Here is a 26,401-nt window from a genome sequence, read left to right as displayed (position 1 = left end):
AATTTGTATAGGTTGTCCTTGGTCTCAAGCTGGAAAAGGATTGTTTTTTCTACCTACTCTGTGAAGAGAACTTACTGGCACTTAATATGAAGCTCAGAGCTACACACCTAGGCAGTACAGAATCTAAAAAAAATGAAAGCTAAAACTTAAGACATCATACTAGGATCAAAATGGAGGGTCCATGTACCTAATCCACACAGAAATTTAATAACTTGGCCTGCAGTGTATATATATAAATGTCTTCATTTCAATGCTATCATTAAGTTACTCAAAAACTGGAGTCTAGGGCAAAAAATGTGACCTGTCATTTTATTATATATACAGCACTTCCTGAGTTACCTTGAGAAATCTCTTCTAGTACACAAGACTGTATTGCTCTTTCTCCACACTATACAGAAATAAACATTTCAACATTATAGGCAGCATCTTCATCAGGGGTCTGGAAGTAAGCATGAAATCATCTCTTGGTAATGTTTGCTGGTAGCATGAAGGCCCACAGAGTGTTAAATGGTGATAGGTTGTAATGCAGTAATGCAGTAAGCCTTGCTGACTCCACAAAGTGCATTCTGACTCAGCTAACTGCACACTTATTCATCAAGGAACAAGGGATTAAAGCCATACTGTCAGCACAGAGAATTTTGTCTTCTAATTAGGTGATCAGGGGTCATATAGGATGGGGAATTGAGTAAGAAATCCCATTGAGCACTTGAACATGAATGTAACAAGTAATAGTAATTATGAGTTGCAAGATATATCCCTGTATATGGCATTGGTCAAGCTGATGCTGGAGGAATTATAGTCCTGATGTCAGCATTTTTGAAGGGATATGGAAACACTGAAGTAAGTTTAGAAAACAGCCACAAAAAAGTATTTTCTTGAGGAAGTGGGGAAAATGCCTTCTGGTGAGAGACTTGGAAGCTCATTTGGTGTAATGTCTAAAGGAAAAAACTGTGAGCTGGCTTGATTCTTTAAGGAAAAATACTTAGGAAAAAATTTGGTTTTTCCTAAGGGACTCTTTAATGTACCTTAGAAGGACATAATTAGAACCACTAGCAAAAATCTGAAGGTATGGAAATTCAGATGACAAACAGAACATTTTTCTGTTCTGAACAGAAAAATGCTTACCCATGAAAGCTTCTAAATGTCCCTAACAGGATAGGATTCCTTTGGTCAACACTCAAGGATAGTAGTATAATAAGAAGACAGACTAGACCAACCCAAATTCTCTCCTTTATGAATTAATGAGCTTATGTGCTTTATAACTACAGAAGAGCATAGAAATCTCACAAACCTGTAACTTTCATCACCAGATCAAATTGCACAGGCCAGGAAAATCAGTGCAGGTTGTGAGAGAGAGCATGGAGCTAAACTGAAGGAAGCATATTGGGGTGTGGTGCCAACTTGCTTTCATAGTGAAGTCTCAGGTGAAATCTGAGGAATTAATTCTACTACTTGTGAGTGCTTCTTTTTGTAATTCAGTGTCTTTTCCACTTTTGTTTGGGGTTTTGAGTAGTGAATTCCCTGTGTTTATATGGTGTTTTGGGCCTGTCTCTCTATCTCCTGCAGTTTCTAGCTATGATGAATTTCTCAAAGTAGAGAGGAAGCCTGGCATCTGGCTCTGCTTAATGCAAACACAACTCAGAAGTGCAGTTTTGCAAATGGTTTAAATCAACACAACCAGCCTAATTATTTAGCTCATTTACTGTTTTCTGGGGGGAAATCAGGACAAGTTGCTTTTTAAATTTTTATATGTAACTTAGGCCCTATTCTTACGTCTCTTGTTCAATGCTAAATCTCACAGTTCTTGTGGGATTGAAGAACAGACTTTCAAAAGACAAACACTGTCATTCACTCTGGAGTTCTTTATCCATCTAACAAGTTACTTTTACATTGCTACTACTTTTACAGCATTGGGTGGTTTTTCCTTCTTTTAGTAAAAAAAAAGATTAATACCATCCTGTGGATACTTACCACAGCATATATTTCTTTACACGATATTTTTCTGTTGGTAGAGTGTTGCAGTGTGTTGTGCAACAGTAGAGTGAGCCTATTTTTTCCCATGTTTTATGACTCAATGAAAGCTTGAAAACTACAGAGAAAAAGTTACAGGAAGGCTCTCAAAAAAGTTTGGTGACTTGGGCTCCAAAGCTGTGGGTTCAAAGCCCATCCTGAAGCTTGAACTGGCAGACAGTAGCACAGTTTAGATACTTCCTGTTGGATACATCATTCAAGTGAAAACACAGACAATGGTCCGGTTTTTTATCTGATGGAACAGTTCTGTCTTTCTAAAAGTCTCCTTGTTCTCTACAAAAAGATACATTATTTTCTACTGTAACCCCAAAATAAGGATTTGAGATAGGGAGTTTGCTTGTATTGTAGGGGAATTTGTCCTTAAGCCACAGAATGGTGTAGCCTGTAGTGAAGCCTGCCCCAGTGCAGGCATTACTTTTCTTTCCCCCTTAATAATCAGAATCCATTAGCAAGGCTTAGCATATCCAGATCGATTTTGCTCAAGTTGTTGTCCCTCCATTAGCACAAAACAGGGTTCTGCAGTGTGCAAGGTCTCCTGACTCTCCCCTGCCCCAATTCTGGTTCTTTGTTTTACATACACCAAAGAACCCCACAGGCTGATTTTAAGACATCTCTGGCCACTCTGCAGAAATTACCAGAATTTCTTTCACCACATGGACAGGTAATTTAATTCCATATTTTATAACTTCTGTGATTTACAACTACTGTGATTTATACCTATTGTGCTGGAGTTGTAATACTCAAAGCTTCCTCATAAACTATAGTCACTAAAGCATCTTGCATACCTTTCAGATGCCTACAATGCTTCCAGGCTGGGTTAATTTTACAAGTTTTTCTGTAGTGGAAGTACAGAGAGAAGCATTTCCAAAGGCTCATTCCTCCCATCTGTTTATTTAGGAGAGGATAATTCGTACTCTAGGGATGCCTAGACTCTTTCTGTCTCTTTCTGCTCACAACAATGAGCTTTGACTATGTGCTTGGTGAATTCAGGGTTAAGTGAGGATGGGTCCATCCATTAATTACTAGCCTGCCATTTCGTATGCAACCAACAGTTTATTGGGTTTTTTATTAAAATAAAAGATACTGCTGCTTATGAAACTTTAGCTTTATAAATAGGTATGGTTCAAGGTTTTGCAAGAGCACTGGCAGTAGTGACTCATTCTGGCATTTGCAGATATTTTGCAGAAAGCAAAATGTCTGTTTATAGGAGACAACACCTCTGTAGATCGGATACCTCTAGACCTGGGTAAATGGTACATTTACCATTTACATTTACATTTACATTTACATTTACATTGCGGGATTGATTTTAGGAGTAGAGTTCTTCTGAGCAGAGTCCACTTCCCTGTAGTTACTCTTCTCCAATGAAACTTTAGAGTTACGTTATCTTGAGGCTGGGCACAGAAATCTAGCCATATTTAGCTCTAAGAGAATATGTGTTTCACTGGTAAAGGAGACAGTTGTGAGGATGGCCTGGAACTAAAGGAAAAAAATGTTTTGAAGTGGAGGGACAATTTAAATTCTTAAAGCTCCAGTTGTATTAGCTACTTCTTGGCTTCTAGTGTATGAAAGCTTCTTGGCATGTGCCTGCCTGGGGTCAAGTGGGACGTGGGAGAGATTGTGCTTGGATGTCTGGATTACTACCACTTGGGGGGGAAAATGTGTAGCATTCCAACAGATATAATTAATGACAAGTGTTGTTGTCTTTCTCCTGTGCCATCCACCCAATGGCTGCCTGGTGCTGACCCCTTGCTGTCCCGCTGACCTCTCCAAAGTTTATTTTAAAAAGGCATCCTTGCTTTCCCAAACTTTTCAGTTAGGCTTCCCTTGGGCTTCTTGTTCAGTGCATGCCCACAGACCATGCCTGTGTCCACTGCTCAGTGATCAGACAAAGTGTTTCCATTAGAGGGATGATTAATGGAAACTTCCTTGGGAATGGGAAAGGGAGAAGTGGGTAATACAAGTCAAGAAACGTGTTAAAGCTGAACAAAGAAACTTTGTTTCTTTGTTTCAAAAATAACTTATTTTTCAAGTGTGCTGCAAACTGTCCTTACTCGCTTGGGTCCTGCCCACATCAGTAAAAAGCTGCAGTTGTTTCCACAGGGGTAGGCTTGAGAGAGGTTTGTGCTTTCAACCCACTTTGTAGTGAGTGACCACATCAAATAATTCCATTGGCTGAGCTGGCTTCTTTGTTGGCAGATTTAGTAGGTATGGGGTGTAATGCTGCATAGTGCAGGTGCATGGAATTTTCTATGTCTAAATGCAAAGTAATAAAACAATGACTGAAGAGTATAGAGGAATCCAAACTGGCTATTACGAGAGTGCAGCTGTCAAGTTACTCCTTACTGGTAGCATTCTCCAAACAGAAAACTGCATGACTAAATCCTTCATTTGCATGATGAGGATCACAGATTCTGTCTGATTTCAGGATTCTCCTCATGCTCCGCTTACCCTTTTCCAATTGTAGGATGTTAGAGGCAGAAACCTGCTTCTTCCATTCCCCTTAGACACTATATTTAGCTGTTTGAATGTCCAGGGGTAGAATCCACCCTGTCAGCCAAAGCAACCTGCAGGCTGAAGCAGCACAGCAGTGAAATGGGCCCAGTGACTGATATTTTGCTGCTGAGGGAATGGTAAAAAACATGAATTAGGGACAGAGGGACTAACAAACTTGGGAGGAGACTACAAGCTCTGTACTGCTGCTTCCCAGGGAAAGCAGAGGGCTGGAGTTTCTAGCAGTATCAAGTAGGACCTTCCACAATGCTTTACAAGGAAGAAGCTTTGCTGTTTTCCAGGAGAAATCAGAGCTTTTCTTGACTGCTCTTTTAGTCTAATTGTGTATTAAGACCTTTGAAGAGACCACAATAAAAAATGTTACCTTTGCATGAGGCAAACAGCATGGGTAGCAACTTTGCCTGCCAAACATTGCTGTTCATCAGAAACAAGCAGCTCTGACTACTCAGTAAGTTGTTATTTAGCACATGCACATCATATTCTCTACTGCTGGGGTAAACATGGAATGAGTCAATTTTTCAAGGCTAAATATTGATTCTGTTGCCAAATCAGGAAAACCGGGCAGTTGCACTGTAGCAGAGCAGGGAAACTGATGCATGGGGCTGGAAGTGATGTTTGCCAGGTCTGAAGCTCTTTTGCCATGTGTACAGAAGCAAATAAATTCATTCCATGTTTACCCCATCAGGCATGGATGTGCCTGTGCTGGCTGGGACCTCCACGTGCCAGCGCAAAGGGAAGGCCTGCCCCTCCCCTGCATAGCAAAGGCATTCTGCTTTTGTGACATCTGGGCCACTGCAGCTGTTATAAGGAGGGGTTTGCTCTTTTTAGAAATTATTAGCCAAGTTAGCATGTTGTTTATTAAAATATTCAGTGTATGTTGTAAACTTGTAACTCTGATATAGAAAATATCAGCAAATGCTTGTGAAATTTATTGAAGACTTCTTCCTGTCCCTTCTCCAGTGAAGGGTGAGAGTTATATTTGATTGAACACATGACTCAAAAAATACATTTTTTTTACTTTTGTATTTTGTCTTTATAATTCATAATAATTTATATTTAGTTATAAACATTGTAAGTTAAAATTGCATATGGAAAATAATGTAAAAATATTGGAGGAAATTATTTAACCTTAGTTCTTCATATATGATGAGCTTTGATGGAATCATTGCAGTAGTTAGAACACAAGAGAGCTAGTGATCATGAAGAACAGATAGAATCTTTTTTCTTATGTTTAATCAAAAACTTTTCATGCACAAGTGTGTTGATAACTCAACGTGCAGCTGCTGGTAACACTGATGCCAGTAGAGCAGCTTTTAGTCAGGCATGATATTGCAAATAAGATTGAAAAAAATTGAAGGTTAGCAATATATAAGAAGCATATATGACTATATGAAAAAACAAACTTTGTGTAAATTCTGCAGAACATACTTTCTTAAGAATGAGAATTTATTAATTCTAGTACAAAATATTTTGCCATCTTATTAATGAAGTGTTCTTTCACAGCCTGTTAAGTATAATAATTATTCAATATTTTTTTCTCCAAGATTGTTGAATTTTTGTCAGCTACCATTTTTCATTTCTTCTCCTTATACAGACATTTTTTTCAGCATTTGAATGATTGATATTCACTGTATTGCTAATTGTTGTACCCTCACTGGAGAAGACTAACAAACGTTGTCAGTCCATTACTGCTTCTTGTGTTTTCTTTTGTATGATTAATGCCCATTGTTGATACCAAGTTACAGTTCAGTCAATTGTGGCTTAGAAACAAGAATAAAATTAATGTTAGAGAAACATAAACTATCAAACAATTTGCAGGGATGGCTGATTCTAATGAAGTGAGTTTTTTTACTAAACACATGTGAATATTAAATTCCTCAATGGCATAGCTAGAAAGAAAGAATGCCAGAATATTTGAAAATGGGCTTGCACTGTATCATTAGCTCCTTACTTCAGTAAAACATTTTTTTAGCCTTGAGGGATCTAAATTGAGTAGAAACAGGGCTAAAAATGGATATGTCATAGACCCCACCTTCATGGCAGCTGGGTTAATCCCCTGCTTTAGCATCCTTAGCACTGTGTGTCCTGGGTCTCGTGAAGCTCACCTAAGGGTCCACAGAGGTTTGCACTTTCTAGGCCATGTCTACAGAAAGAGAGCTGGACCCTTTCACATCTCTTCTAGACAGGCACATGTTGTTTTCAGGTCTAGAACAGTTTGCTTCCAGATGATAGGCAAGGAGGAAAACTACAATTCTGAGGTAGAAATGCAATCTGCAGAAACACTGTATTTTACTGATAGAATGGAAAGGTTTTCAGTACTGGATCTTCTCTCTTGGCGAGTAGTCCATAGGGGAAAAAATGCTGTTTTGCATGTGTATTTCTAAAAATGAAGGTGAATGTATCCACATAGCAAATAAGGAGGACAAAAAGATTTTCATAGAGGAGCAGGCTGAAATAAAAAAAGCAGTGGGGTCCATTAAGAAGTATTTTCCTTTATGGCTGGTCCCAGGCTCACTTCTGTTTTGCTGAACGTGTTTTGCAGTAGAGTAAAACCACACAAGAGAGTCTGGGTCTTGTATCCTTAGTGTAGGGATTAAGTTAGGTTCTTTCTCTAAGCTTTAAAAAAGTTTTCCTCATTTACAGGGAAAATGGATGGTAAGTATGAAAGTATTCCTTACTGATGGCTCTTCCAGGGACTTGCTTTATTTTTTTGTTAGAACCACTGTAGCACTATCCTCTGCAGACTGACATTGGTTTACATCACAGTTTGGATGATCTTCTCCAGTTGTATAATCACAGGCCAGCATGGGGAGTCTGTGGGTGGTTTTAAGAGATTTTCTAGGTTTCTTTGTTTCAGGAGTTTGGTGTCCAAACATTATATGATTTGTTTATACTGATTTCATTGGGAAGGAAAGAATAAGTCTGATCTCCTCTTTACTGTAACTCGATAGCATGACAGTTATCCCAAGCATGGCTTCAGTTAGGTCCTATTTGTGCTTGAGGAATATTACTGCCTAATATGCATAACATTTTGTGTGGATTTTCTCTGCTTCTGGTAGAGCCTTAGAACTCTCGTGCTTCCTTCATGCTCTGATTTTATTGTTTATGTGACAGCTAAAATCATTAAATTCTTAGAACTAACTGAGACTGGACATAAAGTTTTACTCTCTACTATCATTTAACTTACATTGGTATTTTTGCTTTTGTTCTGAGTGTGTTGATTTTAACTAATTTAACTGTACTCTGTGATGGGGCAGTAAAATTGCTTGTATCCTGCTCCTGGAAACCCTCTCAAAGGCTTTGCATACATGTGCAGGCTTATTGGATCATTTGCATGAAGAGAGCTTGAATAGTGAAGGATTATTATTATTTATCTTAATAAACTTTTATTAAAATTGAGCTGTATAATCATGAAAGTGCCTTATACAGAAGAATGTTAAATAAAACAGCATCCTGAGGGCTTTTCTTCTTAGCTGTGGTTGGATAGTTGCTGGTGGTTTCCATGCTTTACACAGTAACATAGACTTACTCAGGAAACACGAACTCTTCCCACAGCCTTCAGGTATTAATAATTACATGTCACAGGAGACTGTCTAAATGCATGTGCAGCTATTTATCTACCTTCCGAGATAACCAGAGCCTTCACATAACAAAACCTTAAAATACTCAGGATCGCACAGAGAAGGGATGAGAAAGAATATTATTGCATCCTACCTTTTAAAGAAGCCCCCAAAAGCAGAAGTACTGGATTGAAATTCCTGCTTTTATCACTTCTGAACTTACTGCTAAAGCACCAATTAAATAAAGAACAGAAATTATCTAGGGAGCGTGGGGTGATCCTCAGGACAGCTTAGTAAGTGCTGTGATCAGCCTGTGGAGTCAGACTCCTCCCTTTGTTTGATCCATGTATGTTGACTTTTGTTTTTTTTGCAGCAGCTGAATCTTTCCTATCACTGATCCTGGAGGTTAGATTGTCACCTAGGAGGAAGGATTTGGTTTGTTGACCTAAAGCTAGGAAATCTGAAATCTGTGTGTCATACTCTGCACAGCAGTGCTCACATCTGTGCCATTGAGGAAAGGACAGAAAGGAGAGGCTCACCTGCACCCACTTCTCTGCTGTCACCTTCCCAATGGCAGCAGCAAGCTCAGCTCAGGTCCCCCAGAGAGCTGAAGGGCCAGCTGTCCTCAGGAGAGCACTGTACATCTGTAGCCACCAGCTGAGCAAGCTGCCAGGCCTGCCTGTGGTCCTGGCCCTGCAGAGCAACACCAGAGAGGACCAGGGGCTCACCCCTAGGCTTGGAGCACCTCATTGCCTGCAGGTAGCCCCAGACTCACCATGTAGCTTTCTCAGCTCATTCTTCAGAGAAACTTGTCTCTGATCTTTATGCTGAGTGAAAAAACTGAGTACTTAACTTCAGACCTTTGGTTTTATTCCAGGGATGTGCTGTTTAAAACTTCACTCTTACAGCGCCTAATTTGTAAGCACCTGAATTTTTTTATTGAATCTAATCCTGACAGGTTATTTTGTAACTAGCAAGATTTTGAGTTAGCTCTTTTTGACAGCTGTGGTTAATGAATTTTAATAATAGATGCTAGAATGAAATGATAAAATAGCCATTAGCAGATCTCCAGGCTGAACCCCAGCTGTTTGGTAAAGTTTTTGGACATAGATCTATATTTTTGACTGCAAATGTAAATGGAGTTAAAGCAAGTCCATGGATGCAGAGCTCAGTTAATCAGAGACAAGGAGTGTCTAACCTTCATTTGTGACCTACTAGTTGGAGAGGTTTCTGAATTTAAGAAGTTCTTGAGGAAATCTGGTTCCTGCTGCCTCTCTTGAAGCTCTTTTTGAAGTACACAGTACCCAACATGTGCCACTCTTACCAGAAAAACACACAGGACAGCAATCATGGAGATGGCTGAAGGTGCCACTTACTACTCTTTTTATCTTTCTACCTGTGCAGTAGCAGACTGAAGTAGGTCTTAATGACTAAAGTAAATCTAAGTGAACAAGGCCAGTTCCTACTTAAATCAACACACAAAGAGCAACAGAAGCTTAATCTGAGGGTAGATTTGGCCTTTCCTTTAAAAAGGAGACCTGTAAGCAGTAGAAAATAGAAAACAATCCAATAAAAATACATCTACCATTTCAAAAGATGCACAGGAAGGTAGCTGGTAATGATTTTAAGTGAGGAATAATCCTTCACCTCAAGACACATTTGTTAAGAAATGCTTAAAATTGTGTGTAAAAAAGCAGCACTGGACTAGGCAGGGGGAGAATATGTATTATGAGGCTTTTCTGCAATGGTGTCATTTAACTTGATCACCAGAGTGATGAGCCACTGAAGGCAGATTAGTTTATTTCACCTTGAGGAAATACCCAAATACTCTCACAGGATCTTGACTTAAAAGGAGAAACAATGAAGTCATATTAGAGCTCCTGCATTGCAAAATGACAAGTCAAAATATTCTACTTTAAAAAAAAAAAGAAAAATATAAGCTTGAAAAGGCAGAGGAGGGACAGAAACAGTATAGGTTTGGTTTTTTGTACTAGAAACCCAGGGTTTTTTCTTTCCTGCTTGTTGTAAATTGAAGGCAAACTTTGGGACACTTGTAAAGTATTCTCACACATGAGATGGAGACCTGAGTCAGAGCATAAGGCTCAACTTCTCCTTTTCTTTACTAAGGAGCTAGACAGTGTACAGCTTTCATTTATCCACCAGATTCAGCAGCATCTTCCCACTTCTCAAATACTGCCAGAATTCTCGGACCTAAATGGTAAGGTTGGAATTTTTATACATGTAATCTAAATGTTAAGAATCTGTAGAAGACATCTTTTTAGAAATTAGCCTTTTCACTTGCCTCCTTCTGTCATAATATTTGATGCTTTCCATACACTAACTCTCCAAAAAACCTGGCTTTATTTTTCATTTCACCTCTAATTCCAAGCACTGAAAGCTGGGAATGCTGGACACTACAGGCTAGTAAGGAATGTATAGGATCTTAACAGCAGGAGCAACAGACCCAGGTTAAAAATTCAGTGACCAGGAACAAATGTGCCTTTTATTTCATCTCCCAGATAAAATCCTAGATACAGTTTATTGGCTTTAAACTTTCCTCATTTAGTACAATAATCTAAGCTTAGTGTTTCTTCTTAATCACATCCACTTAAAATAGGACATATATGGCTCTATAAATTAAGCTAGCACAGAGGTATTCTTTGTTTAAAAGACTTGGAAATTGCTTGACAGTTAACTGTTAAATGGTGTCTAAAATACCCGGAATTTTCTCTGAAGGAGGTTATGCCTCTACTGAAAATGACAAAATCAGGTTTAAACCACAAGTGATGGAAATGTACCGCTTGATTATCTCAAAGTCAGGAGCTAAGTGTATGTCTGAAAAAAATTGAGCTAAAGTGTTTCTTCAAGGTGATACAGCAGCTTAATGGCAGGGTCACCTTCTTTTGAATAAACCAGATTTTTTTTATCCCACAAAACTCATCAAGAGTACAAGTATTTCCGTTCACTTTTAAATAAACTAGAGACCTGTTGAACTTTTCTCATAGAGACAAATCAGCAAGGATATGAATGTGGCAACCAAACAGTCATTAGTGCAGTGGTTATATTTTGCACTTGTCTGTGATGTTTTGACTGAAGAGTCTACTTTGGACCTAAAAAAGCTTTTCTCAGAAATCATACATTTCCATACAAAGTTTTTTCTTAGGTTAGTATTTTTTTGAGGAAGAATTTTGACCAACTCTCCACTAGACTCCTAGTTAAATGTCAGATCCAGCTGCTTACATGTACCCCTGAAAAAATATGTACAAGTCTCCTTTTTAAGGAGCAGCAAGTTCTGCAGCATCCTTGTAATACTGATGTACTTCTCAAATTTGGGGTCCTGACATAAAAAAGGCTGGAATGAAGGATATGGTGTTGCACATACCCAAGTGAAGGCAGGGAGCCAACAAAATGCTGTTGTAATTACAAGTGAACTTTCTTGTATCATAAAACTGTAAAGAAAAAGCTATAAATCAGAGCTGGCCTGGTGGTCCCTGGCAGCAAAGTGCAAAAGATTTGAGCTCATTCTCTGAGCTAGCCAAGAGTGGGATGCTCATGGCAGCAGCAGCTCATTCCAAGGGAAGGGCATTCCTCGTGACTCCTGGGTGATGGTCATGAAGCAGTGATTTTGGTGGGAGTCAGATCCAGCCTTCAGCCCTGAAGGAGTGATAGTCTGAAAAGTGCTGGCCATTGAGAAAAGTAAAGCAAGCTGTTAACCAGAGGAATTTTGTCTTCAAGAGTGTGTGTGTGTGTGTGTGTGTGTTTAGGAGCCTGCTGCTTTCAGTGTTAGGTTTGCACTACTGTTCACATCCCAATGTTGGATCACTTCTTGTACTTGAGGATGCAAGATTGTCCTTTAATTCAGGTTGTCAGTTTCATATTTCTGTACACTCACTTGTGACACCAAATCATGCTAAAACCTTTGTATGGACATTAGAAAAAATGCAAAGAAATTAAGTAATGCTATCCAAAATGTAATTACTGAAGTTCCCATCATTAATGAACATGGACCCAAATTTAAGCTTCAGTTAGAAATGGGATTTTCTTCTACCCTGGAACATTCTTCTCTTTTCAGATGTCTCACAGGGATGTAGATCTTTAAAAATCATTGATACATCTGGATAGTTTACTAATTTCAAAATTAGCTAAGTAGCAGAAAGGTAGGAAATTATGAAAGCTGTTATTATTGGATAGTTCTGTGGAGACATTCTTTAATACAAACTGTATGTGTTAGTATTTCCTGTCCTTCTGAGAGATGTAGCTTGATCTGAGCCTACATTTACAGTTCGTGTTTGGAAAATAAGATGATGCACTGTTGTTAAAATAAAATAAAATAAAAAAATCCTAAGGGTGTGCAAGTGATTACAGCAAAACAAACCCCAAATTGACAGCTGCACAAACAACACTTGCACAGCAGTGGTAGTCAGCTACTAAGAATGACCAGTTTCCCATCATACTGGTCAGAATTTATAATTAATATCACATTTGGGGAGTCTTCTGTAATAAAACCACAATTTAATATGGTAACTCGATTATGGAAGAGATAAAGGAGAGTGGAGAGAAATCCAGGATTGTTTTGCAGAGTATGTTACCTCCCTGTTGATAGCAGTAAGAGAGCAAGACAGACAGTGTTTTCCATATCAGCCCCTCCATTGGTTTAAGAGGTGCAATCCTGAGAGGTGAGGGGCTCTTTCCCGAGCAGATGTGACCCCCTGCAACTCTGATAAACTTCCCGAAAAGATGAGGGAAATTTGTACAGCACAGGATGTGCTCAGCACATTGAGGGATTGAGTTAGTAATGTCCCTGATAATTGTGGATACCTCATTGTAGGAGTCAGTTTTTATTTAAATTTTTTTAATAGGAGTATACACATCTGTCTTTATACCCAGCAGCTTTTCTGGCCCACAAGAAGTCCTCTGTGAATTTCCCCAACTGAGCTCAGTGGGATCTCTGTCAGCTGCAAGATTTATGTCATCTTTTTCAGTCCTGAGAACTGTTCCTTAAGCTTTTCACATCTGGATTTAATTGGAAAGACATTAAAAGACATTAAGTGTGCTGGAAAAGCATATTTTAGAGAAGATCTTTATGGACACTTCCATTAAGGGAGCTGATGGTTGTAGGTTAAAATGGGATGAGGATGAGCCATCAACAGTTAGCAAAGACAAAATTATGTTACAAACTACTTCAGATGAGAAGTTTGTCCTGTTGATCTTGGGTCTGACTCTGCTCGCACTTAAATCAGCTTCAATTAGGAAAAAAAATACCAGCTAATGCAGTGAAAGAATACTCTAGGATCAGAATCAAAAACTTTTTCCTTTTGGAAACACTCAAATTTCTAATTACGTGCTATATATGCTAAAAATAATGCTTTTAGCTGTCAATCTAGATTTGGTACTTTGTTGGACATACATGCACACTTGTAAAATGAGACTTGGAGAATGAAGAGGGGGATTGGTCATTAGAGATCTGAGGGTAGAAGTATCCTTCTCTGAATGCCAGTGTTCTGGCCACAGGAGCAGAGTTTCACAGAAGCAGAGATAGGATACAATTTAGTGCGTGGGCTTCATTACAGATGTTGTAATGCAAGAATCTATAGCCCCAAACTCCCCCATTGTTCCAGCTACAATTTGCTCTTTGAAGAAACCAATGGCCAGTGCTTTGCATTAAGGGTAATCTATTGCTTTTGTCTTCAAACCGAAGTTTCTAGTCATGTTTAGACTGACAAGAGCTTAAAATTTAAGGTAATGGACTCAGTATGAGAGAACAAACATTCTTTCATTCTAAAATTGCCAAAGCCAAAGAATCTGATATTGAGGAAATTGCTCCCATGTCTAAAGCAAAGTGTATGGTCTTTAGACATAAAACTATGTCAAGTTTAAAGAAAGAAATAGGTAGTTTTGTTAAACATTGTAGGGATAAATATACTCTTTAGAATGTTTCAGCAAAGAAAAATTTTTGAGAGGCTCTCACCCGTCATCTTCTCGTAAAAGGGAGACTTTTACTCCTCTATAGAAAATGTTTTGCATTGTTGGGAAGATGACAGCTTGATGAGTGATAGTGAAAGGAAGGAGGCATTTGAATTAAATGGCTGCATGCAGACTTCAAAATTTTCTATCATTAAATACCTTCATTCAGAATCTCCCTCTTTCTATCTTGGCCTATGACAAAATCCATGTAAACTAGTAAAACTGATTCTTACTTTTATTGCCTGACCTTGAGCCAGCACTTTCTGTGCTCATGTTCTCTCACTTTGATTTCCTTCTCTTTTAAAACAGCATTAATTAAACTGCCTCTGTTCTTTAGTGACGCTTTGTCTCTTGAAGAAGAGGATATTGGCAAGGAGAAACAAAAAGTATCTAAACACTAGTGAGAGTGTTTTACAAGCTGAATTTCCTAAGTGAAAGAGTAACCATGTGGGTACAAGTATTGAGTTATACTTGATAGCTTGAATCTTGTTGTATACTGATTTTGGCATGGATATTTTAGAATTCATAAAAATCTTTTAATATATTTTGGGTTTTTGACTGCTCTGTATAAGCAATTACCTAAGAAAACCATTTAAATAACAGAATAAATGCTTATAGTTCATTAATTTTGTTAAAAGAGTTCTAGTTATATCTCCATTACTATGTGGGTCAGGGCCCATTCCCTCATGGGGAGTAACACTGTCATTTAAGTATTGACACCCAGGCAGTGAAGGCAGTGGCAGTGATGTCAAAACCAGGATGGAGCTCAGGAGGTCAGATGAAGGAAGAGGATTGTTTAACACAGCTATTTTAGAAGTCACTGTAACCTCTTGCACAATTAGGAATCTCAGTCAAATTATTTAAAATCAAGAGGTCAATATCTTCTGCAATGTATATAGGGTTAATGTCAGCAGACTTGCAACTCTGCTGCAGTGATGTGGAGAAATGCCTATAAATAAATAAACAAACAAACCAGATCATTCTGGGAACACAGCTGACAAGGATATTGTCCAGCCATCAGTGATGAGAGAGTGATTCATGGCCGTTTTTCAATGCTGGTGCAAGATTTTGCCTGAGGATAGGCATTCTGCTGTTTTCAGCTTTACATTTGAAGCTGTCTTTCTTAAAATTTCCTATAATTTTTGTCTGCAGCTCCTCAATCATGCTTGAGCGTTGTCTTCGTTGCATAATTTAAACCTCCACCTACCAATAAAATAATTGGCCATCCAAGTACTCTCATTTGGAAGTCTCTAATTACTGAAAGCCCCTACATTACTTAAATGTCTACCTCCTTCTGAAAGTTAGTGTTTAAGTAGTTTTTGTCTAAGGATATAAAATTAGAAGCAAGATTAATTTAGGATTAATTGCTGTCTAGTGAAATTCTGTTGTATATAAGTAGTGCAAACACTAGGAAATTTTATTTTAAAATATTTTCTTTCATGTTCTTAAGTAAGCTGTGATGATTCGTGATTCTTTCTGTATTTGTTCTTGGAATTGCAGCCACTGAAGGGAAAATTTGGAGTCTTGAATTTGGAAATAAATTTACTTTAAAAGAACTTCCTGAATTCTAGACAAAATCTATAGCAGATACACTGAAAAGATACTGAAAATATCTGATAGAAGATTTATTTAACACTTAATTCTGTTTTAACTGTTTAAGATTTATTTTAAGTGCTGGTACTGGGGCCCAGCTTTCACACCTCACTTCACCATGAGAGGATGTAGCACCTCAGTAGATACTGGCACTGAACCTGAAAGCTCTTTTGAGATGTTCATGGACAAGCATCAACTTACTGGTTTCCTGCATGAATTGCCATGAAGGCAAATGTCTTGGTAGCACTTGAGCACATTGCCCCTTTCAAGTGGGAATATGTGTGTGGGAAGAGTCTGAGAAGATGCAGATTAAAGAACAATCCTGTACAGTCTGAGTTCCATTCAGATCCTTTAGCAACGCCTTCTTCTATTATTCCTACCTGCAAATAAGAATACAACCTAAACTTGGCAACTAGACTAACCTCTCCATGCTGGATTAATCTCTTACATTCTGTTAATTTTGATGTGTTTGACTTTAAGTATCATTTATTAAATCCTCTTCATACAAAAACATACCTTTTACTAATTTTTAAATAGGTGCTTTTCACCTTTTCTCTCTTTGTGATTGGAAAGAGTTCTATCACCATTAGACCAATAGAACTGACTCACCCCAGATGATTATGCAACTCTTTCTTGGCCTTTAAGAGAATGCTTCACCATTCCTTACTCCTGGAATTGTTGCATGGTTGCAAGAATGGCAGTCAGATTTCGGGTGTGGGGGTTCACATGGAAAATAAGCTATGCCCAATTGACTCTCTCTACTGTTAAGCAGTCTCTTCAACAGATGAGATAGATGAATTTAGGTTGAAGATCAAAACCTATGGAAATGAAGTTCCATGTTGAATAGTGTCTTTCACTCCTGCACTTCTCAGCATATTGAGAGGCATGGAGGAATGAGTACACGTGTCCAATAAAACTAGGTGGGAGAAGGTGACATGCATGCTGTTGATAGAAGCTCTGTTTAATATGCTGGAAATATTGTTCAAGAACAGTTAATCCTTACTTTAGGATTACCCCCAGAAAGCTGGCAAGGTCAGGCTGTACATGGATTGTGTGTCATTTAAATTCTGGCTGCATGATCTGCCTGGGGGCAGCATAAACTACAACGTGGGACTTGTTCTAAGCTACATCTGTGAATCATCATTCTTTGTTTGAAAATAGTGAACTCCTCCTATCCTCCAAGCTCCTTCTCTTGACAGGTGCAATCAGTAGCCTTAAGTGTAGTGCCTATCAGGTGACTATGCCTTTGTGCAGAGATTAATCAGTCTCAGTTTTGGAAAATGCTATTTCCATGTAAACTACACGAGCTAATCAGATTATAACCCTGTGTTTTTCATGCATATCATAAACCATATGAGGAAAGAGCTTAAAGTCATTTAATTAAGGTTTACACTGTGTGCTGTGAAAAGCCTTTCTGAACTTAATATTCAAACAGATTTTAACATTGGTTCACATGAAATCTAATCAACTGGAGAGAACAACACATTGAAAGGAAAGCAATGAAAACTCCTAGCAGGAGTTATTGCTTGCAATATAGTAAATTCATTTACAACAGAAGCTGTGGGGAAAAGGGATTTGTTTGCAGTACTTGGGGTTTTTGTTTGCCTTGAATGTAGCCAACCTGACAAATTCAAGAGAATTAAATAGGTATGTTAAGGAGTCAAATTTTAGCTACTTTGTGAGCATATTTGTAAGTCTACACAAAGAAATATATCTTCTCTTTGTGCATTTCTCTATGCATGAAGTACTGAGTGTGGGTAAGTTAAAGACAGGTGGAAGCTTAGTAAAAAATTTCTTCATCTAGAGAAATGAAAAGCAATCACCAAGAACAATAATTTGAATACATACACATTTAAATAGTTGCTCAATTTTGGTGCACTGAACCTTCAAACTCACCTCTATAGCTGTAATATTGTTGGGGATTTTTTCAATAGCCTTTAAATGTGAAATTAAAATCCATCTATTAAAAATTCATGAAGTGCGCCTCATTACTGTGGCAGACAGCTTTGCTGTGATGTTATTGCATAGCTGACATTGCCTTTTGAGGGCTCAGTAGTCAGGGAGAGGTAAAGAAACTCACTGATTAGGGGGACACTTTTGATTTAGAGAATAAATAAACATTGACTTGTTTGTAAATACTACCACTTTTGCTCATGCTCTACTGTTGTCTAGGCTTTTGGCTATAAACTTAAATCCAGGACTAGAGTTTGTGATGGTAACCTGGTATGCAAACGTTCTCAAGCCTAAACTTGAGCAACAGAGACTTGCTGATGCATATGGCATGTGACTACAAGAAACATGACCACAATGAATCATTTGACTCAGCAAACTCAGTCCTTAACTAAGACCCAGCTACTAAATGCAATAAAATCTTGTCCTTCGTGAACTTCTCTAGACCCTGACAAGTCAGTCTTGCAGTTTCCGCCTGTAATTTTATGTCTTCAGAAAACACTGATTAAAGCCAAACTGAATATGTTTTTTCATGTACTTAGAAAATTGATGTTAGGAGGCATGTTGCCAGCAAAGTAACAGTATGAAGCAGTGTGTTTATTAGGATTGTCTCAGACCTCCTTGGTAAAGTCAACTGGAAGAGCCACAGAGGAGAGCAACAAACTTTTACAATTTTCAGTTTCATGGAATAAGCTGAAATGTAATATAGATTTAAGAGGAAAAACACAAACCACATACTGTGTTAAAACAAATGTGGAAATTTTATCGTGAGGATGTGATCTTAAACGCACATGGGCCAGTGGAGTGCCTGTCTGCTGCTCTTGCTAGAGAATGATCTAATGTTACTAGATTGTCATTATAAGACACTTAATCCCCAGAGTAAGAAACAGGAAGAATATTTACAAGTTTCAGTGCTATTTACTAATTGCCAATTGACTTGAGGAAAGCTAAAAAATGACTGGAAACATCCATCCCTGTCCTGATACACACACATACTAATAATGGAAATGGCAGCCAAGACAAACAGCTAGCAGCGCGGTGCATCCTGTTGGCATTGGATTTTTGGCACTGTTGTAGCTACACAGAAAACAAGTGATACAAGAAATGTGTAAAGACATCTGTTCTGTAACCTATGGGGCTTTGCTCACAAAACAGTTGTAAAATCTTCTGGGGGAGAGAAAAATTTCTCTGTATCTGTGCAGATGCTCTATTGTAAGAAAAATATCAATGGAAGGAAGTGTTGAGCCTTTGAAAGAGGAAATTGTTCACCAGATTCGCTGTCAAATGTTCCATTCTTTTCTTTCCTTTTCATTTAACCTAAGTTATCTGCCATTCATAAGTTATATTTAAACCAAGTGGTGTAAATCTATTGGGACTAATAGAATTGAATCATGGATTAAATTACCCTGGTGTCTGCTTGTAACTCTTCTTCACTGCAGATTACTTGAGCTCTGTGTCGCTCTGCTGACTATTCAGGTCACAGCCTCTAAGCTACCAGCTTCCTTCCTGAATCCAGCATCTTCATGTCTGTCTAGGGGCATGATGGGGAGAGAAGAAACATTAAAGACATCAATTAAGATCCAAAATATTGTTTACTCACCTGCTTCTCTTAGCTTGCTGATCCTTCCAAATACAAGCAAGCTATGGGAGAAAGAAAGTGGGGGGTTAGTACATTGCAAGGCTCTCTCTTACCATTCCTCTACTCCCCTTCAGCCACATCCCATGAATGAGCCTTTTAAAAAAGAAATAAACTTTTCCAAAACTCAAATCTTGTTGCAAATGTTGGGATATAAGTAATTCGGCTTCCCCCACAGGTAAATTATGGAGAGTAAGACATGGTTCCATGAAAAAGAAATCAGACCTGATAAATTAGGAAACTGGAAGTTAAAGAGGGACTGTGAGGTGTAGGAGATTCGGAGAACCTGGGGAAGAAAAGCTTAGCCCTGGGAGCTGCTGGAGTCCTGGGTGGGAGTACATTTAGGAGCTGGAAAAATGCAGACTTCAACAGTGCTTACAAAAACACCTTGATACCTGTAGCTGGCAGATCAAGGATACAGGCACAGGACTGCTTCCCTGCTGATTGCTCTCTCTGATATTTGGTTTCATAAATGCAATAGGTCTGAGATTTTATCTTTTATGTCATATTTCAGTTTGGGAAAGGAATGGCTTGAACAAGGGTGAGATGGTGAAATGAGACTGCACCATGTTACAGGCATTAAGATTTGGAAATTGTGTTGGTATTAAACATGCTTATCATTGAACACCTTGAGTCATATTATCATTTCATGTATTTTCTCTAATTGTTCTGCATTTACTTTATTGACAGCCATATGTTCCCATTGACACCCAATGATCCATGCAAAGTGTTCATTATTTTGTATTGTAGTACTTCACTTGCTGTTAGAAGAGGAGAGGGGCTCTCTTGATCTGATTCTATTAAGCTAGTGGCTAATATTCATCTAGAAGGTTTCAAATCAGGTTTTCCTGGAAAACAACCCTGAAAGCTGCTCTGTAATTCTGTAATTTATGTGGGATGCCCTGCAAGTAGCCAGTTATGTGAGTAAAACAGTAGTAAGCAACAAAGCTACTCACCAAATCTAGAATTTGTATGTTTGTGTTGGTCTAATTAATCTCTTGATGATTTGGGGATTTCATTTTCCCCTAATTGAGACCAGACTCTTCTGCAGATCATATGATCAATCTGTGATTTAATCTTGAATGAAACTTTACTTGGCTCTACTTACAAACTACGATCAGGGCATTTTCGTCCAAGTCATTGTACAAACAAATAACCTGAACACAAAGTTCTTCCACAATAAGTTTACAATTCACAGATCAGACCAGGAAGCTAAGAGTGGGTATGAAAAAGTAAACAAGGTGGGTTGAGAAACATGTGAGGTAGCAGTTTAAATGTGTGGGAGGAGCTGATGTCTCAGCTTCCTTCCCTCCTTGCAGTGCTACCTGGTAATGGGCTTTGGTTTACCATACGTAAGAAGGAAGGAGATTCTGATAGTTTGCTAATGTGCATCAGGAAAAAATGGATGTGAGAAGACAGGAGATTCTTGGGTGCTGGTTCCTACCCATTGGATTCCTTCTAACAGTTGCTAACCCATGACCAATTAAAGTACAAGGATACACAGGAGCCCAAATCACTCCCCTTCCTCACATGATGAGTCGTGCTTGCATTGTGATGAAAAGGACCTCAGGGAGAGGAGGAGAAGAGAGAAATTGGGATGAAGAAATATGTTGGGTTACTGGAACAGAAAAGTTTCAAGGACAGTAGTTGAAAATCCTCATTGCCACTGGAGGGATTATTTGTGATGAGCAGTGATTTTCTGTGCAGTCAAGATCAAGGATGGAAAGATAGATGGTGGTTAGGTCTTATGGGAGTAGAGAATACACATGTGAAACTTGTGAAGGGACACTATGAGGTGCTAGAGAAAGAATTTTTGTGAAGAATGGAAATATATCAAAACATCAAGAAAACCAGAAGAAATGAGGAAAGAGAAAATTTTCTCTGGGGAACTCAGTGAGTGACAAAAGTGAAAGATCCAGTAGTGGGATCTCATACAGGGGTCTCACAATACATGGTAAAGGTGGAGTGGATTGTAGGTAACAGTGATAATCTGAGGGGTTTACCAAGAGGCTTATAAAATAAAATGTTCAGCCTTTTTTTTTTTTTTTTTTTGGTCAGGGAACAAACCATAACATTTCACAGACTACAAAGATTCTACTTTTGTGCATGATGGGTGGGAGTGCCTTGTACAGCCTTCTGAGGCTTTAGCAGCTAGTCATTACTATAGACAAATATGGGACACATGGTCTTTTACTTTGGGGCAGCCTGGCAATTTTTGTGCTGTTATTCATCTCACCAAAATACACATTGTCTAATAATATTTAAGTTGTATAAACATACCTTTCAAGCGAAGGAGTTGTTGAGAGAATCCAGGCAAAGAATTAGTAAAAAGGCAAATCTAATACTTCATTACAATGGCAGCTCCTGTTCCAGGCAGGGTCCCTGCTCTCTGAGGGAAAGGAAGATAGAGTCACAGATTCTTTCTGTCCCAACAAATAAGAAGACAGCAGCAATTGCTGCTTCACTGTGAACAGCAGTTAAGGGCCTCCAGGCAGTTCCACTGCTTGAGATGTTAGCTTAGGGCACAATGTGGAAAGTCACCTTTTCTTTCCCCTGTGATTAGTTCTGAATGCATCTCAGGAGGAAGTGATTAAAAAGCAAAATCCATTTTGCGGTTCTGCTTTACATTTCACCTTCTCAGTAGAAGTGACCTCAGCTGTTTTATTGTGCTGGCTCTATCTTCAAAGTCAGAGAGTTTCATAATCAACCTTTTCTGAATCAATTACAGAAAAGAATTTTTTTCACCAAAGCAGATAGAGTGAAGAGAAGAAGAGAGGACTCATAGCAGATGAGGCAGAAGTTGGTCAATGAAGAACGCAATGGAAAATATTATACAGAAACTGACTGTTCTTCTGTTCCTGATTCTCCCTAATCACGCCATATAGGCTCCCCCTGATTAGCACATTTCACTCACTGTGCGTAAAATCTCAGGCTGTAACATTGTTCCAGATTTTACTTTGGAGTGTTGGTAGTGTCCTGCTGACCCTCTTCCCTCTTCTCACACCTTCTCCAACCATTTGCAACTCACAAGTTTGTTCACAGGATCTCTGGAAATTGTGGGCTCTGGGAAAGCATGTGGGGAAGCTGGAGAGACTTTACAGCCAAAAAGCCAAAAATCCTAAAAGTCCATCCTATTCTTTCTATAAGTGATGAAGCTTGCATTGGCACAAATGGGAGTCACTGATATCCCCAGGAAGGAGATCTCCTCAATCCATGCACAAGCACAGCTCTTTATCATGGAGCTGTTGTGTACCAACTCTCTAAGCCATGTAGGCTGGATGGCTTCAATATACAGGAAATTATCGATTCTAGAAAATCAAAACACACACCTTCCTTCATTTGGTGCTACTATAATTGTGCCACTAGGTTTTTTGACAACTCATTTTTTCTTTAGGCAGCGTTAAGTGCCTTGAAACAGTTTTCAGAGCAAGGACTGGATCCAGTGGAAGGAGCTATGAAAGTTGAGAACGGTTCACATGAAAAGTAAGTACCATTTAAATCCTCTGCATTTTAATGCCTGTGTGGCATGGTAGATAAGAAATGTTAATTAAGAGCTTAGTTGCCCTTTTAAACCTATGCAAAACTATTTCCTCTGGAATTTACATACAGTTTGTGACAATTTGAGAGGATAAACATGATTTCAGGTTTAGTGTAACTGATAATGTTTACTAATTAGCTATGAGATAGTCAGTCCTGTGGAAATGCTAAAGAAAAGGATTTTCTTTTCATTGTATGGATTCTGTGTAAGTAGCATAACAGGATTTTTGTCAAATGTGTTGTAGCACATGATATTGCCTGTAAATAAGCATAGCTATCTGCCAATAAGTCATTATGACTGCAAGCTGAATTTTACCTCAGAGAATTTAAAAGTTGAAATTTCTTTCAGGTCTTAAAAAACTCTGATATGGAATTTAGCTTTAAGCAGTAGACAATAGAACAGGGTTTCACACTGGATTTTCAATTATTTAAGAAAGTGGGATTGTCCATCCAGTAAAGATTTTTCTTTCAGCTGCTAGTCAGTTTATTTAAGAAAGTAGTCTTGTGTTACTAAATAAATTAGGAAGTAATAGAGTAAAAGAAGTAAGACTAAAATTGGCATTTGGAATTTCCAGTAGATATACTGGGGCTATTTATAAACTAATTTAATCAGAAACATTTTTCCATATGATCTCATCAGCATAGTATTTGAACATAAATATTGTTGTTTCACTTTAAAATGTTACCTTCCACAGTGACCTTTGAATCTCATGTGCCATCTGGTAATAAACATGTCTTAAAGATGTGCAACCCTGGACCTTACCACTCTTGTTAATGTATTAATCTTTCAGACAAGTGAAGCATCTGGGAGAGAAGGCAGACAATAAACAGACTAACTCAGGCACCATTGCTCAGGACTGCAAGGATTCAAAGGCTGTCGTCTAGGAGCTTCCCAGCACCCACGGCTGCCACTGCATCCTTATAAACCTGTCAACACGCAATAGGGTGTATGTGTACAAGGAAATGAATGACTAATACCATTATTTGAGTCTTATGTGAAGACAACACTATTCTAACACAAGAGATAGTATACATGGTACTGTTTATTCAACTGTGGAAAAAAACAAAATTGAACATTTCCCTTAGAACTCAAGATCAGAGCATAACTCAATTGCCCAGAGGCAGAAGAAGTCTGATCGTGTTACTGGAGGTTAAAATAACAATGAATTAACAAAAAGTGTTAGGGAAAAAAAAAAAAAAGGGAAACTTTACAATTGATTACAATTGATTAAAATTGATTAATATTAAGAAAACAAGTCAGCATTGGTTCAGTTATACAATTTTTTGTAGTGTAGTTTTAAGTTCAGCTTACTGTTTTTAAATAATGCTTGAATATTTTAAAATTAACCAATGACAGTGCTGTGAGAATTGTAGTTGTTGTCTTCATATATAGTCATACAGCTTATCTTTTTATGCAGACATTATGCATTCTTCATTCTATATGAATATGTATGACTTTAAGATGCACTACTCAGAGTTGTATGCAAACAGAAGTTTAAATCTTGACAAGTATTTGCTTAACATGAACAGATGTTAGTTATGATCATTTTTGATATACTCCAGGAAAAAAGCAAATATGGTATTGATTTTCCTTGCCATAATCAATTAAAGAGGCGTCTTGCCTCCGAGCAACATTTTCCCCTTCGATTCTGCTCTCTGTTGTGTGAAGCACATCTACACCCCATTCTGTGTGTTGTACCAACCCACCGTTTGCATCAACTGAGTGTTTTTAATCTCTGCATTCGGACCAAGAGCAAAAGGGAGGACTGCAGCGTTATCAAGCCAAGGGTGGAAACTGTTGATGTGAAGATCATTCTTTTGTGAAAGGAGTGGCAGCAGAGATAAGACCTGTGGCTGCTCTGTACCAGCATATTTCTTTTAAGTGTGTGGCCAAATGCAGTAAAACCACATCAGTTCATGTGTACAATGACAGTGTCTTCTCTTTCTTTATCACTCACAGTTAGACAACTAAGAGAAAAAAAAGGAAAAGAAAACAATTAAAAACTAGCAAATGACTGGCTACCACACTAGAGCCAGGTTTCAACCAAGCTGTCCCCATGCTACCACTTTCTACAAACTTACTGTGTTAGACCAGACATACTGGTATTTAGGTCATTTATCTATTCAAAATACAGATTATTTCATCTCATGCAACAGATAAAGCTTAACTGCATAACAGCCATGACAACATTACGCAAGATTGTAGAAGCACCAAAACCAGAGATCACAACTCAGTGACTCATGCAGAAAAGCAAGGGAACAGCAATGTGAGGAAATGGTGCAAGGTACAGTGGCATTGATTCACCTCTGGGATGGGCTTTTAGGGGAACACGCATCTTGCTCTGCCAGAACCAGTGCTTGGAGGCCTTTTTTTCTACTTCATGTTTCTCATGGGTATGATTCACTCTCAAGCCCGGCAGATAAGGAGTCTTTGTTCTAAAAGTTTGAAGTTTTCTAGGGTCTGACTCCATAAAAGAGTCAGGAACAAGCTGAGCCTTTCAGTTCCCACAGATTTCCAGGGGCGTTTGGCACCTGGCAGACTTGAGTTATTCAGGCAGCAGCACACAAAAATAATTAGCTCTTACACACCACCTTTCTCAGGGATATGTTACCTGCCTAATTGGCAGCTGGAGCAGAAATTCTGCTCCTTCAGCTCATCCTCAGCTCAGAGAGCTCAGAAACAGCCTCAGTCTGTGCTTTAGCTGTACCTGCCAGTATGCAGGATACAAATGGCATTACTGTCCCCTCTCAGGCAGAGCATGAACAAAAGCAAGAGGCAAACCCATTCTTCTGTCCTAAGGGCGAGATGCTGTGCTTACTGGGGAGAATGTGACAAGGAGACTGGCAGTATGGCCTCCCTGGCATCAACAGAACTTCTGTGGTGTGTTCCCTGTCTCAGTAAATTTTAGATTAATTGCTTTGTTGCAGGTGGGCTCTGCATTGAGCACCAGGCTTACTCCAGTGCATGTGGAACACAGCAAAGTGATGCTCATTTCACTCTCAATGATCAAATTGCAACCAAATGTGTGCAACCAGCTATCTAGGCCCAAGAGAGCTCATTCAGCCTCTCCAATCAAGGCAACAGTAGAGAAAGAGTGTCTCTGTGAAACTCTTATTTCACATTCTCTTGCTTGTAAGAACTATGCTTGATTCTGATTCCTCAGGCAAGGAACTGAGTTGGGGGGCTCACTCCTTTTTCTCAAAACTGTAGAGACATGGAGCAGACTGGGGGAGGAGGGTCATATAGTAGCAGAAGTTCTAACTCTTTTCCAAAAGCAGGGCTGACTAATGATTGTTGTAATCACAAGTTAGAAAGTCTGCAGCCTTATGTCAAGTGCACACAGATGGCTGTTTCAAAGCACCTCCCAAGCCACAGGTTAAAAGCTTCATCACAGAGGCCCCAGTGAAGCCAGGCAGTGCTTTTTCTGGAATAATCTGAAGAAAGAGGTCCTGCTCCATACAGGTACCAACAGCATCACAAAGACCTCTGTAGGGAGCTCATCAAGATACTGCACCTGAGCACCACAGTGTCATTTTGGTGTCATTAAGGCATTCCAAGGTTCCTGTGTCAGTAAAGAGATTTCAGTCTGTTCCACGTGCAGTATTTATTTTCTGG

The 26,401-nt window shown here is 38.7% G+C and overlaps 1 protein-coding gene across 4 annotated transcripts in view; it reads left to right on the top strand.

Moving 5' to 3' along the window:
* Positions 1-24,704, top strand: part of STAU2 (staufen double-stranded RNA binding protein 2) — a 171,142-nt gene extending 146,438 nt beyond the window's left edge. For all 4 annotated transcript variants that reach the window (XM_058813148.1, XM_058813131.1, XM_058813123.1 and 1 more), the window contains 2 exons: positions 22,643-22,731; positions 23,577-24,704. In XM_058813148.1, the coding sequence (XP_058669131.1) occupies positions 22,643-22,731; positions 23,577-23,670 (183 nt within the window). In that variant the 3' untranslated portion in view covers positions 23,671-24,704. The remainder of the gene's footprint in view (positions 1-22,642; positions 22,732-23,576) is intronic.
* Positions 24,705-26,401: the final 1,697 nt, after the last annotated feature.

Source organism: Ammospiza caudacuta, chromosome 1 (genome assembly GCF_027887145.1).
Source record: "Ammospiza caudacuta isolate bAmmCau1 chromosome 1, bAmmCau1.pri, whole genome shotgun sequence".
Lineage (NCBI taxonomy): Eukaryota > Metazoa > Chordata > Aves > Passeriformes > Passerellidae > Ammospiza > Ammospiza caudacuta.
Note: the sequence above shows the minus strand (reverse complement) of the source record. Positions and strands in the feature narration are given on the sequence as shown.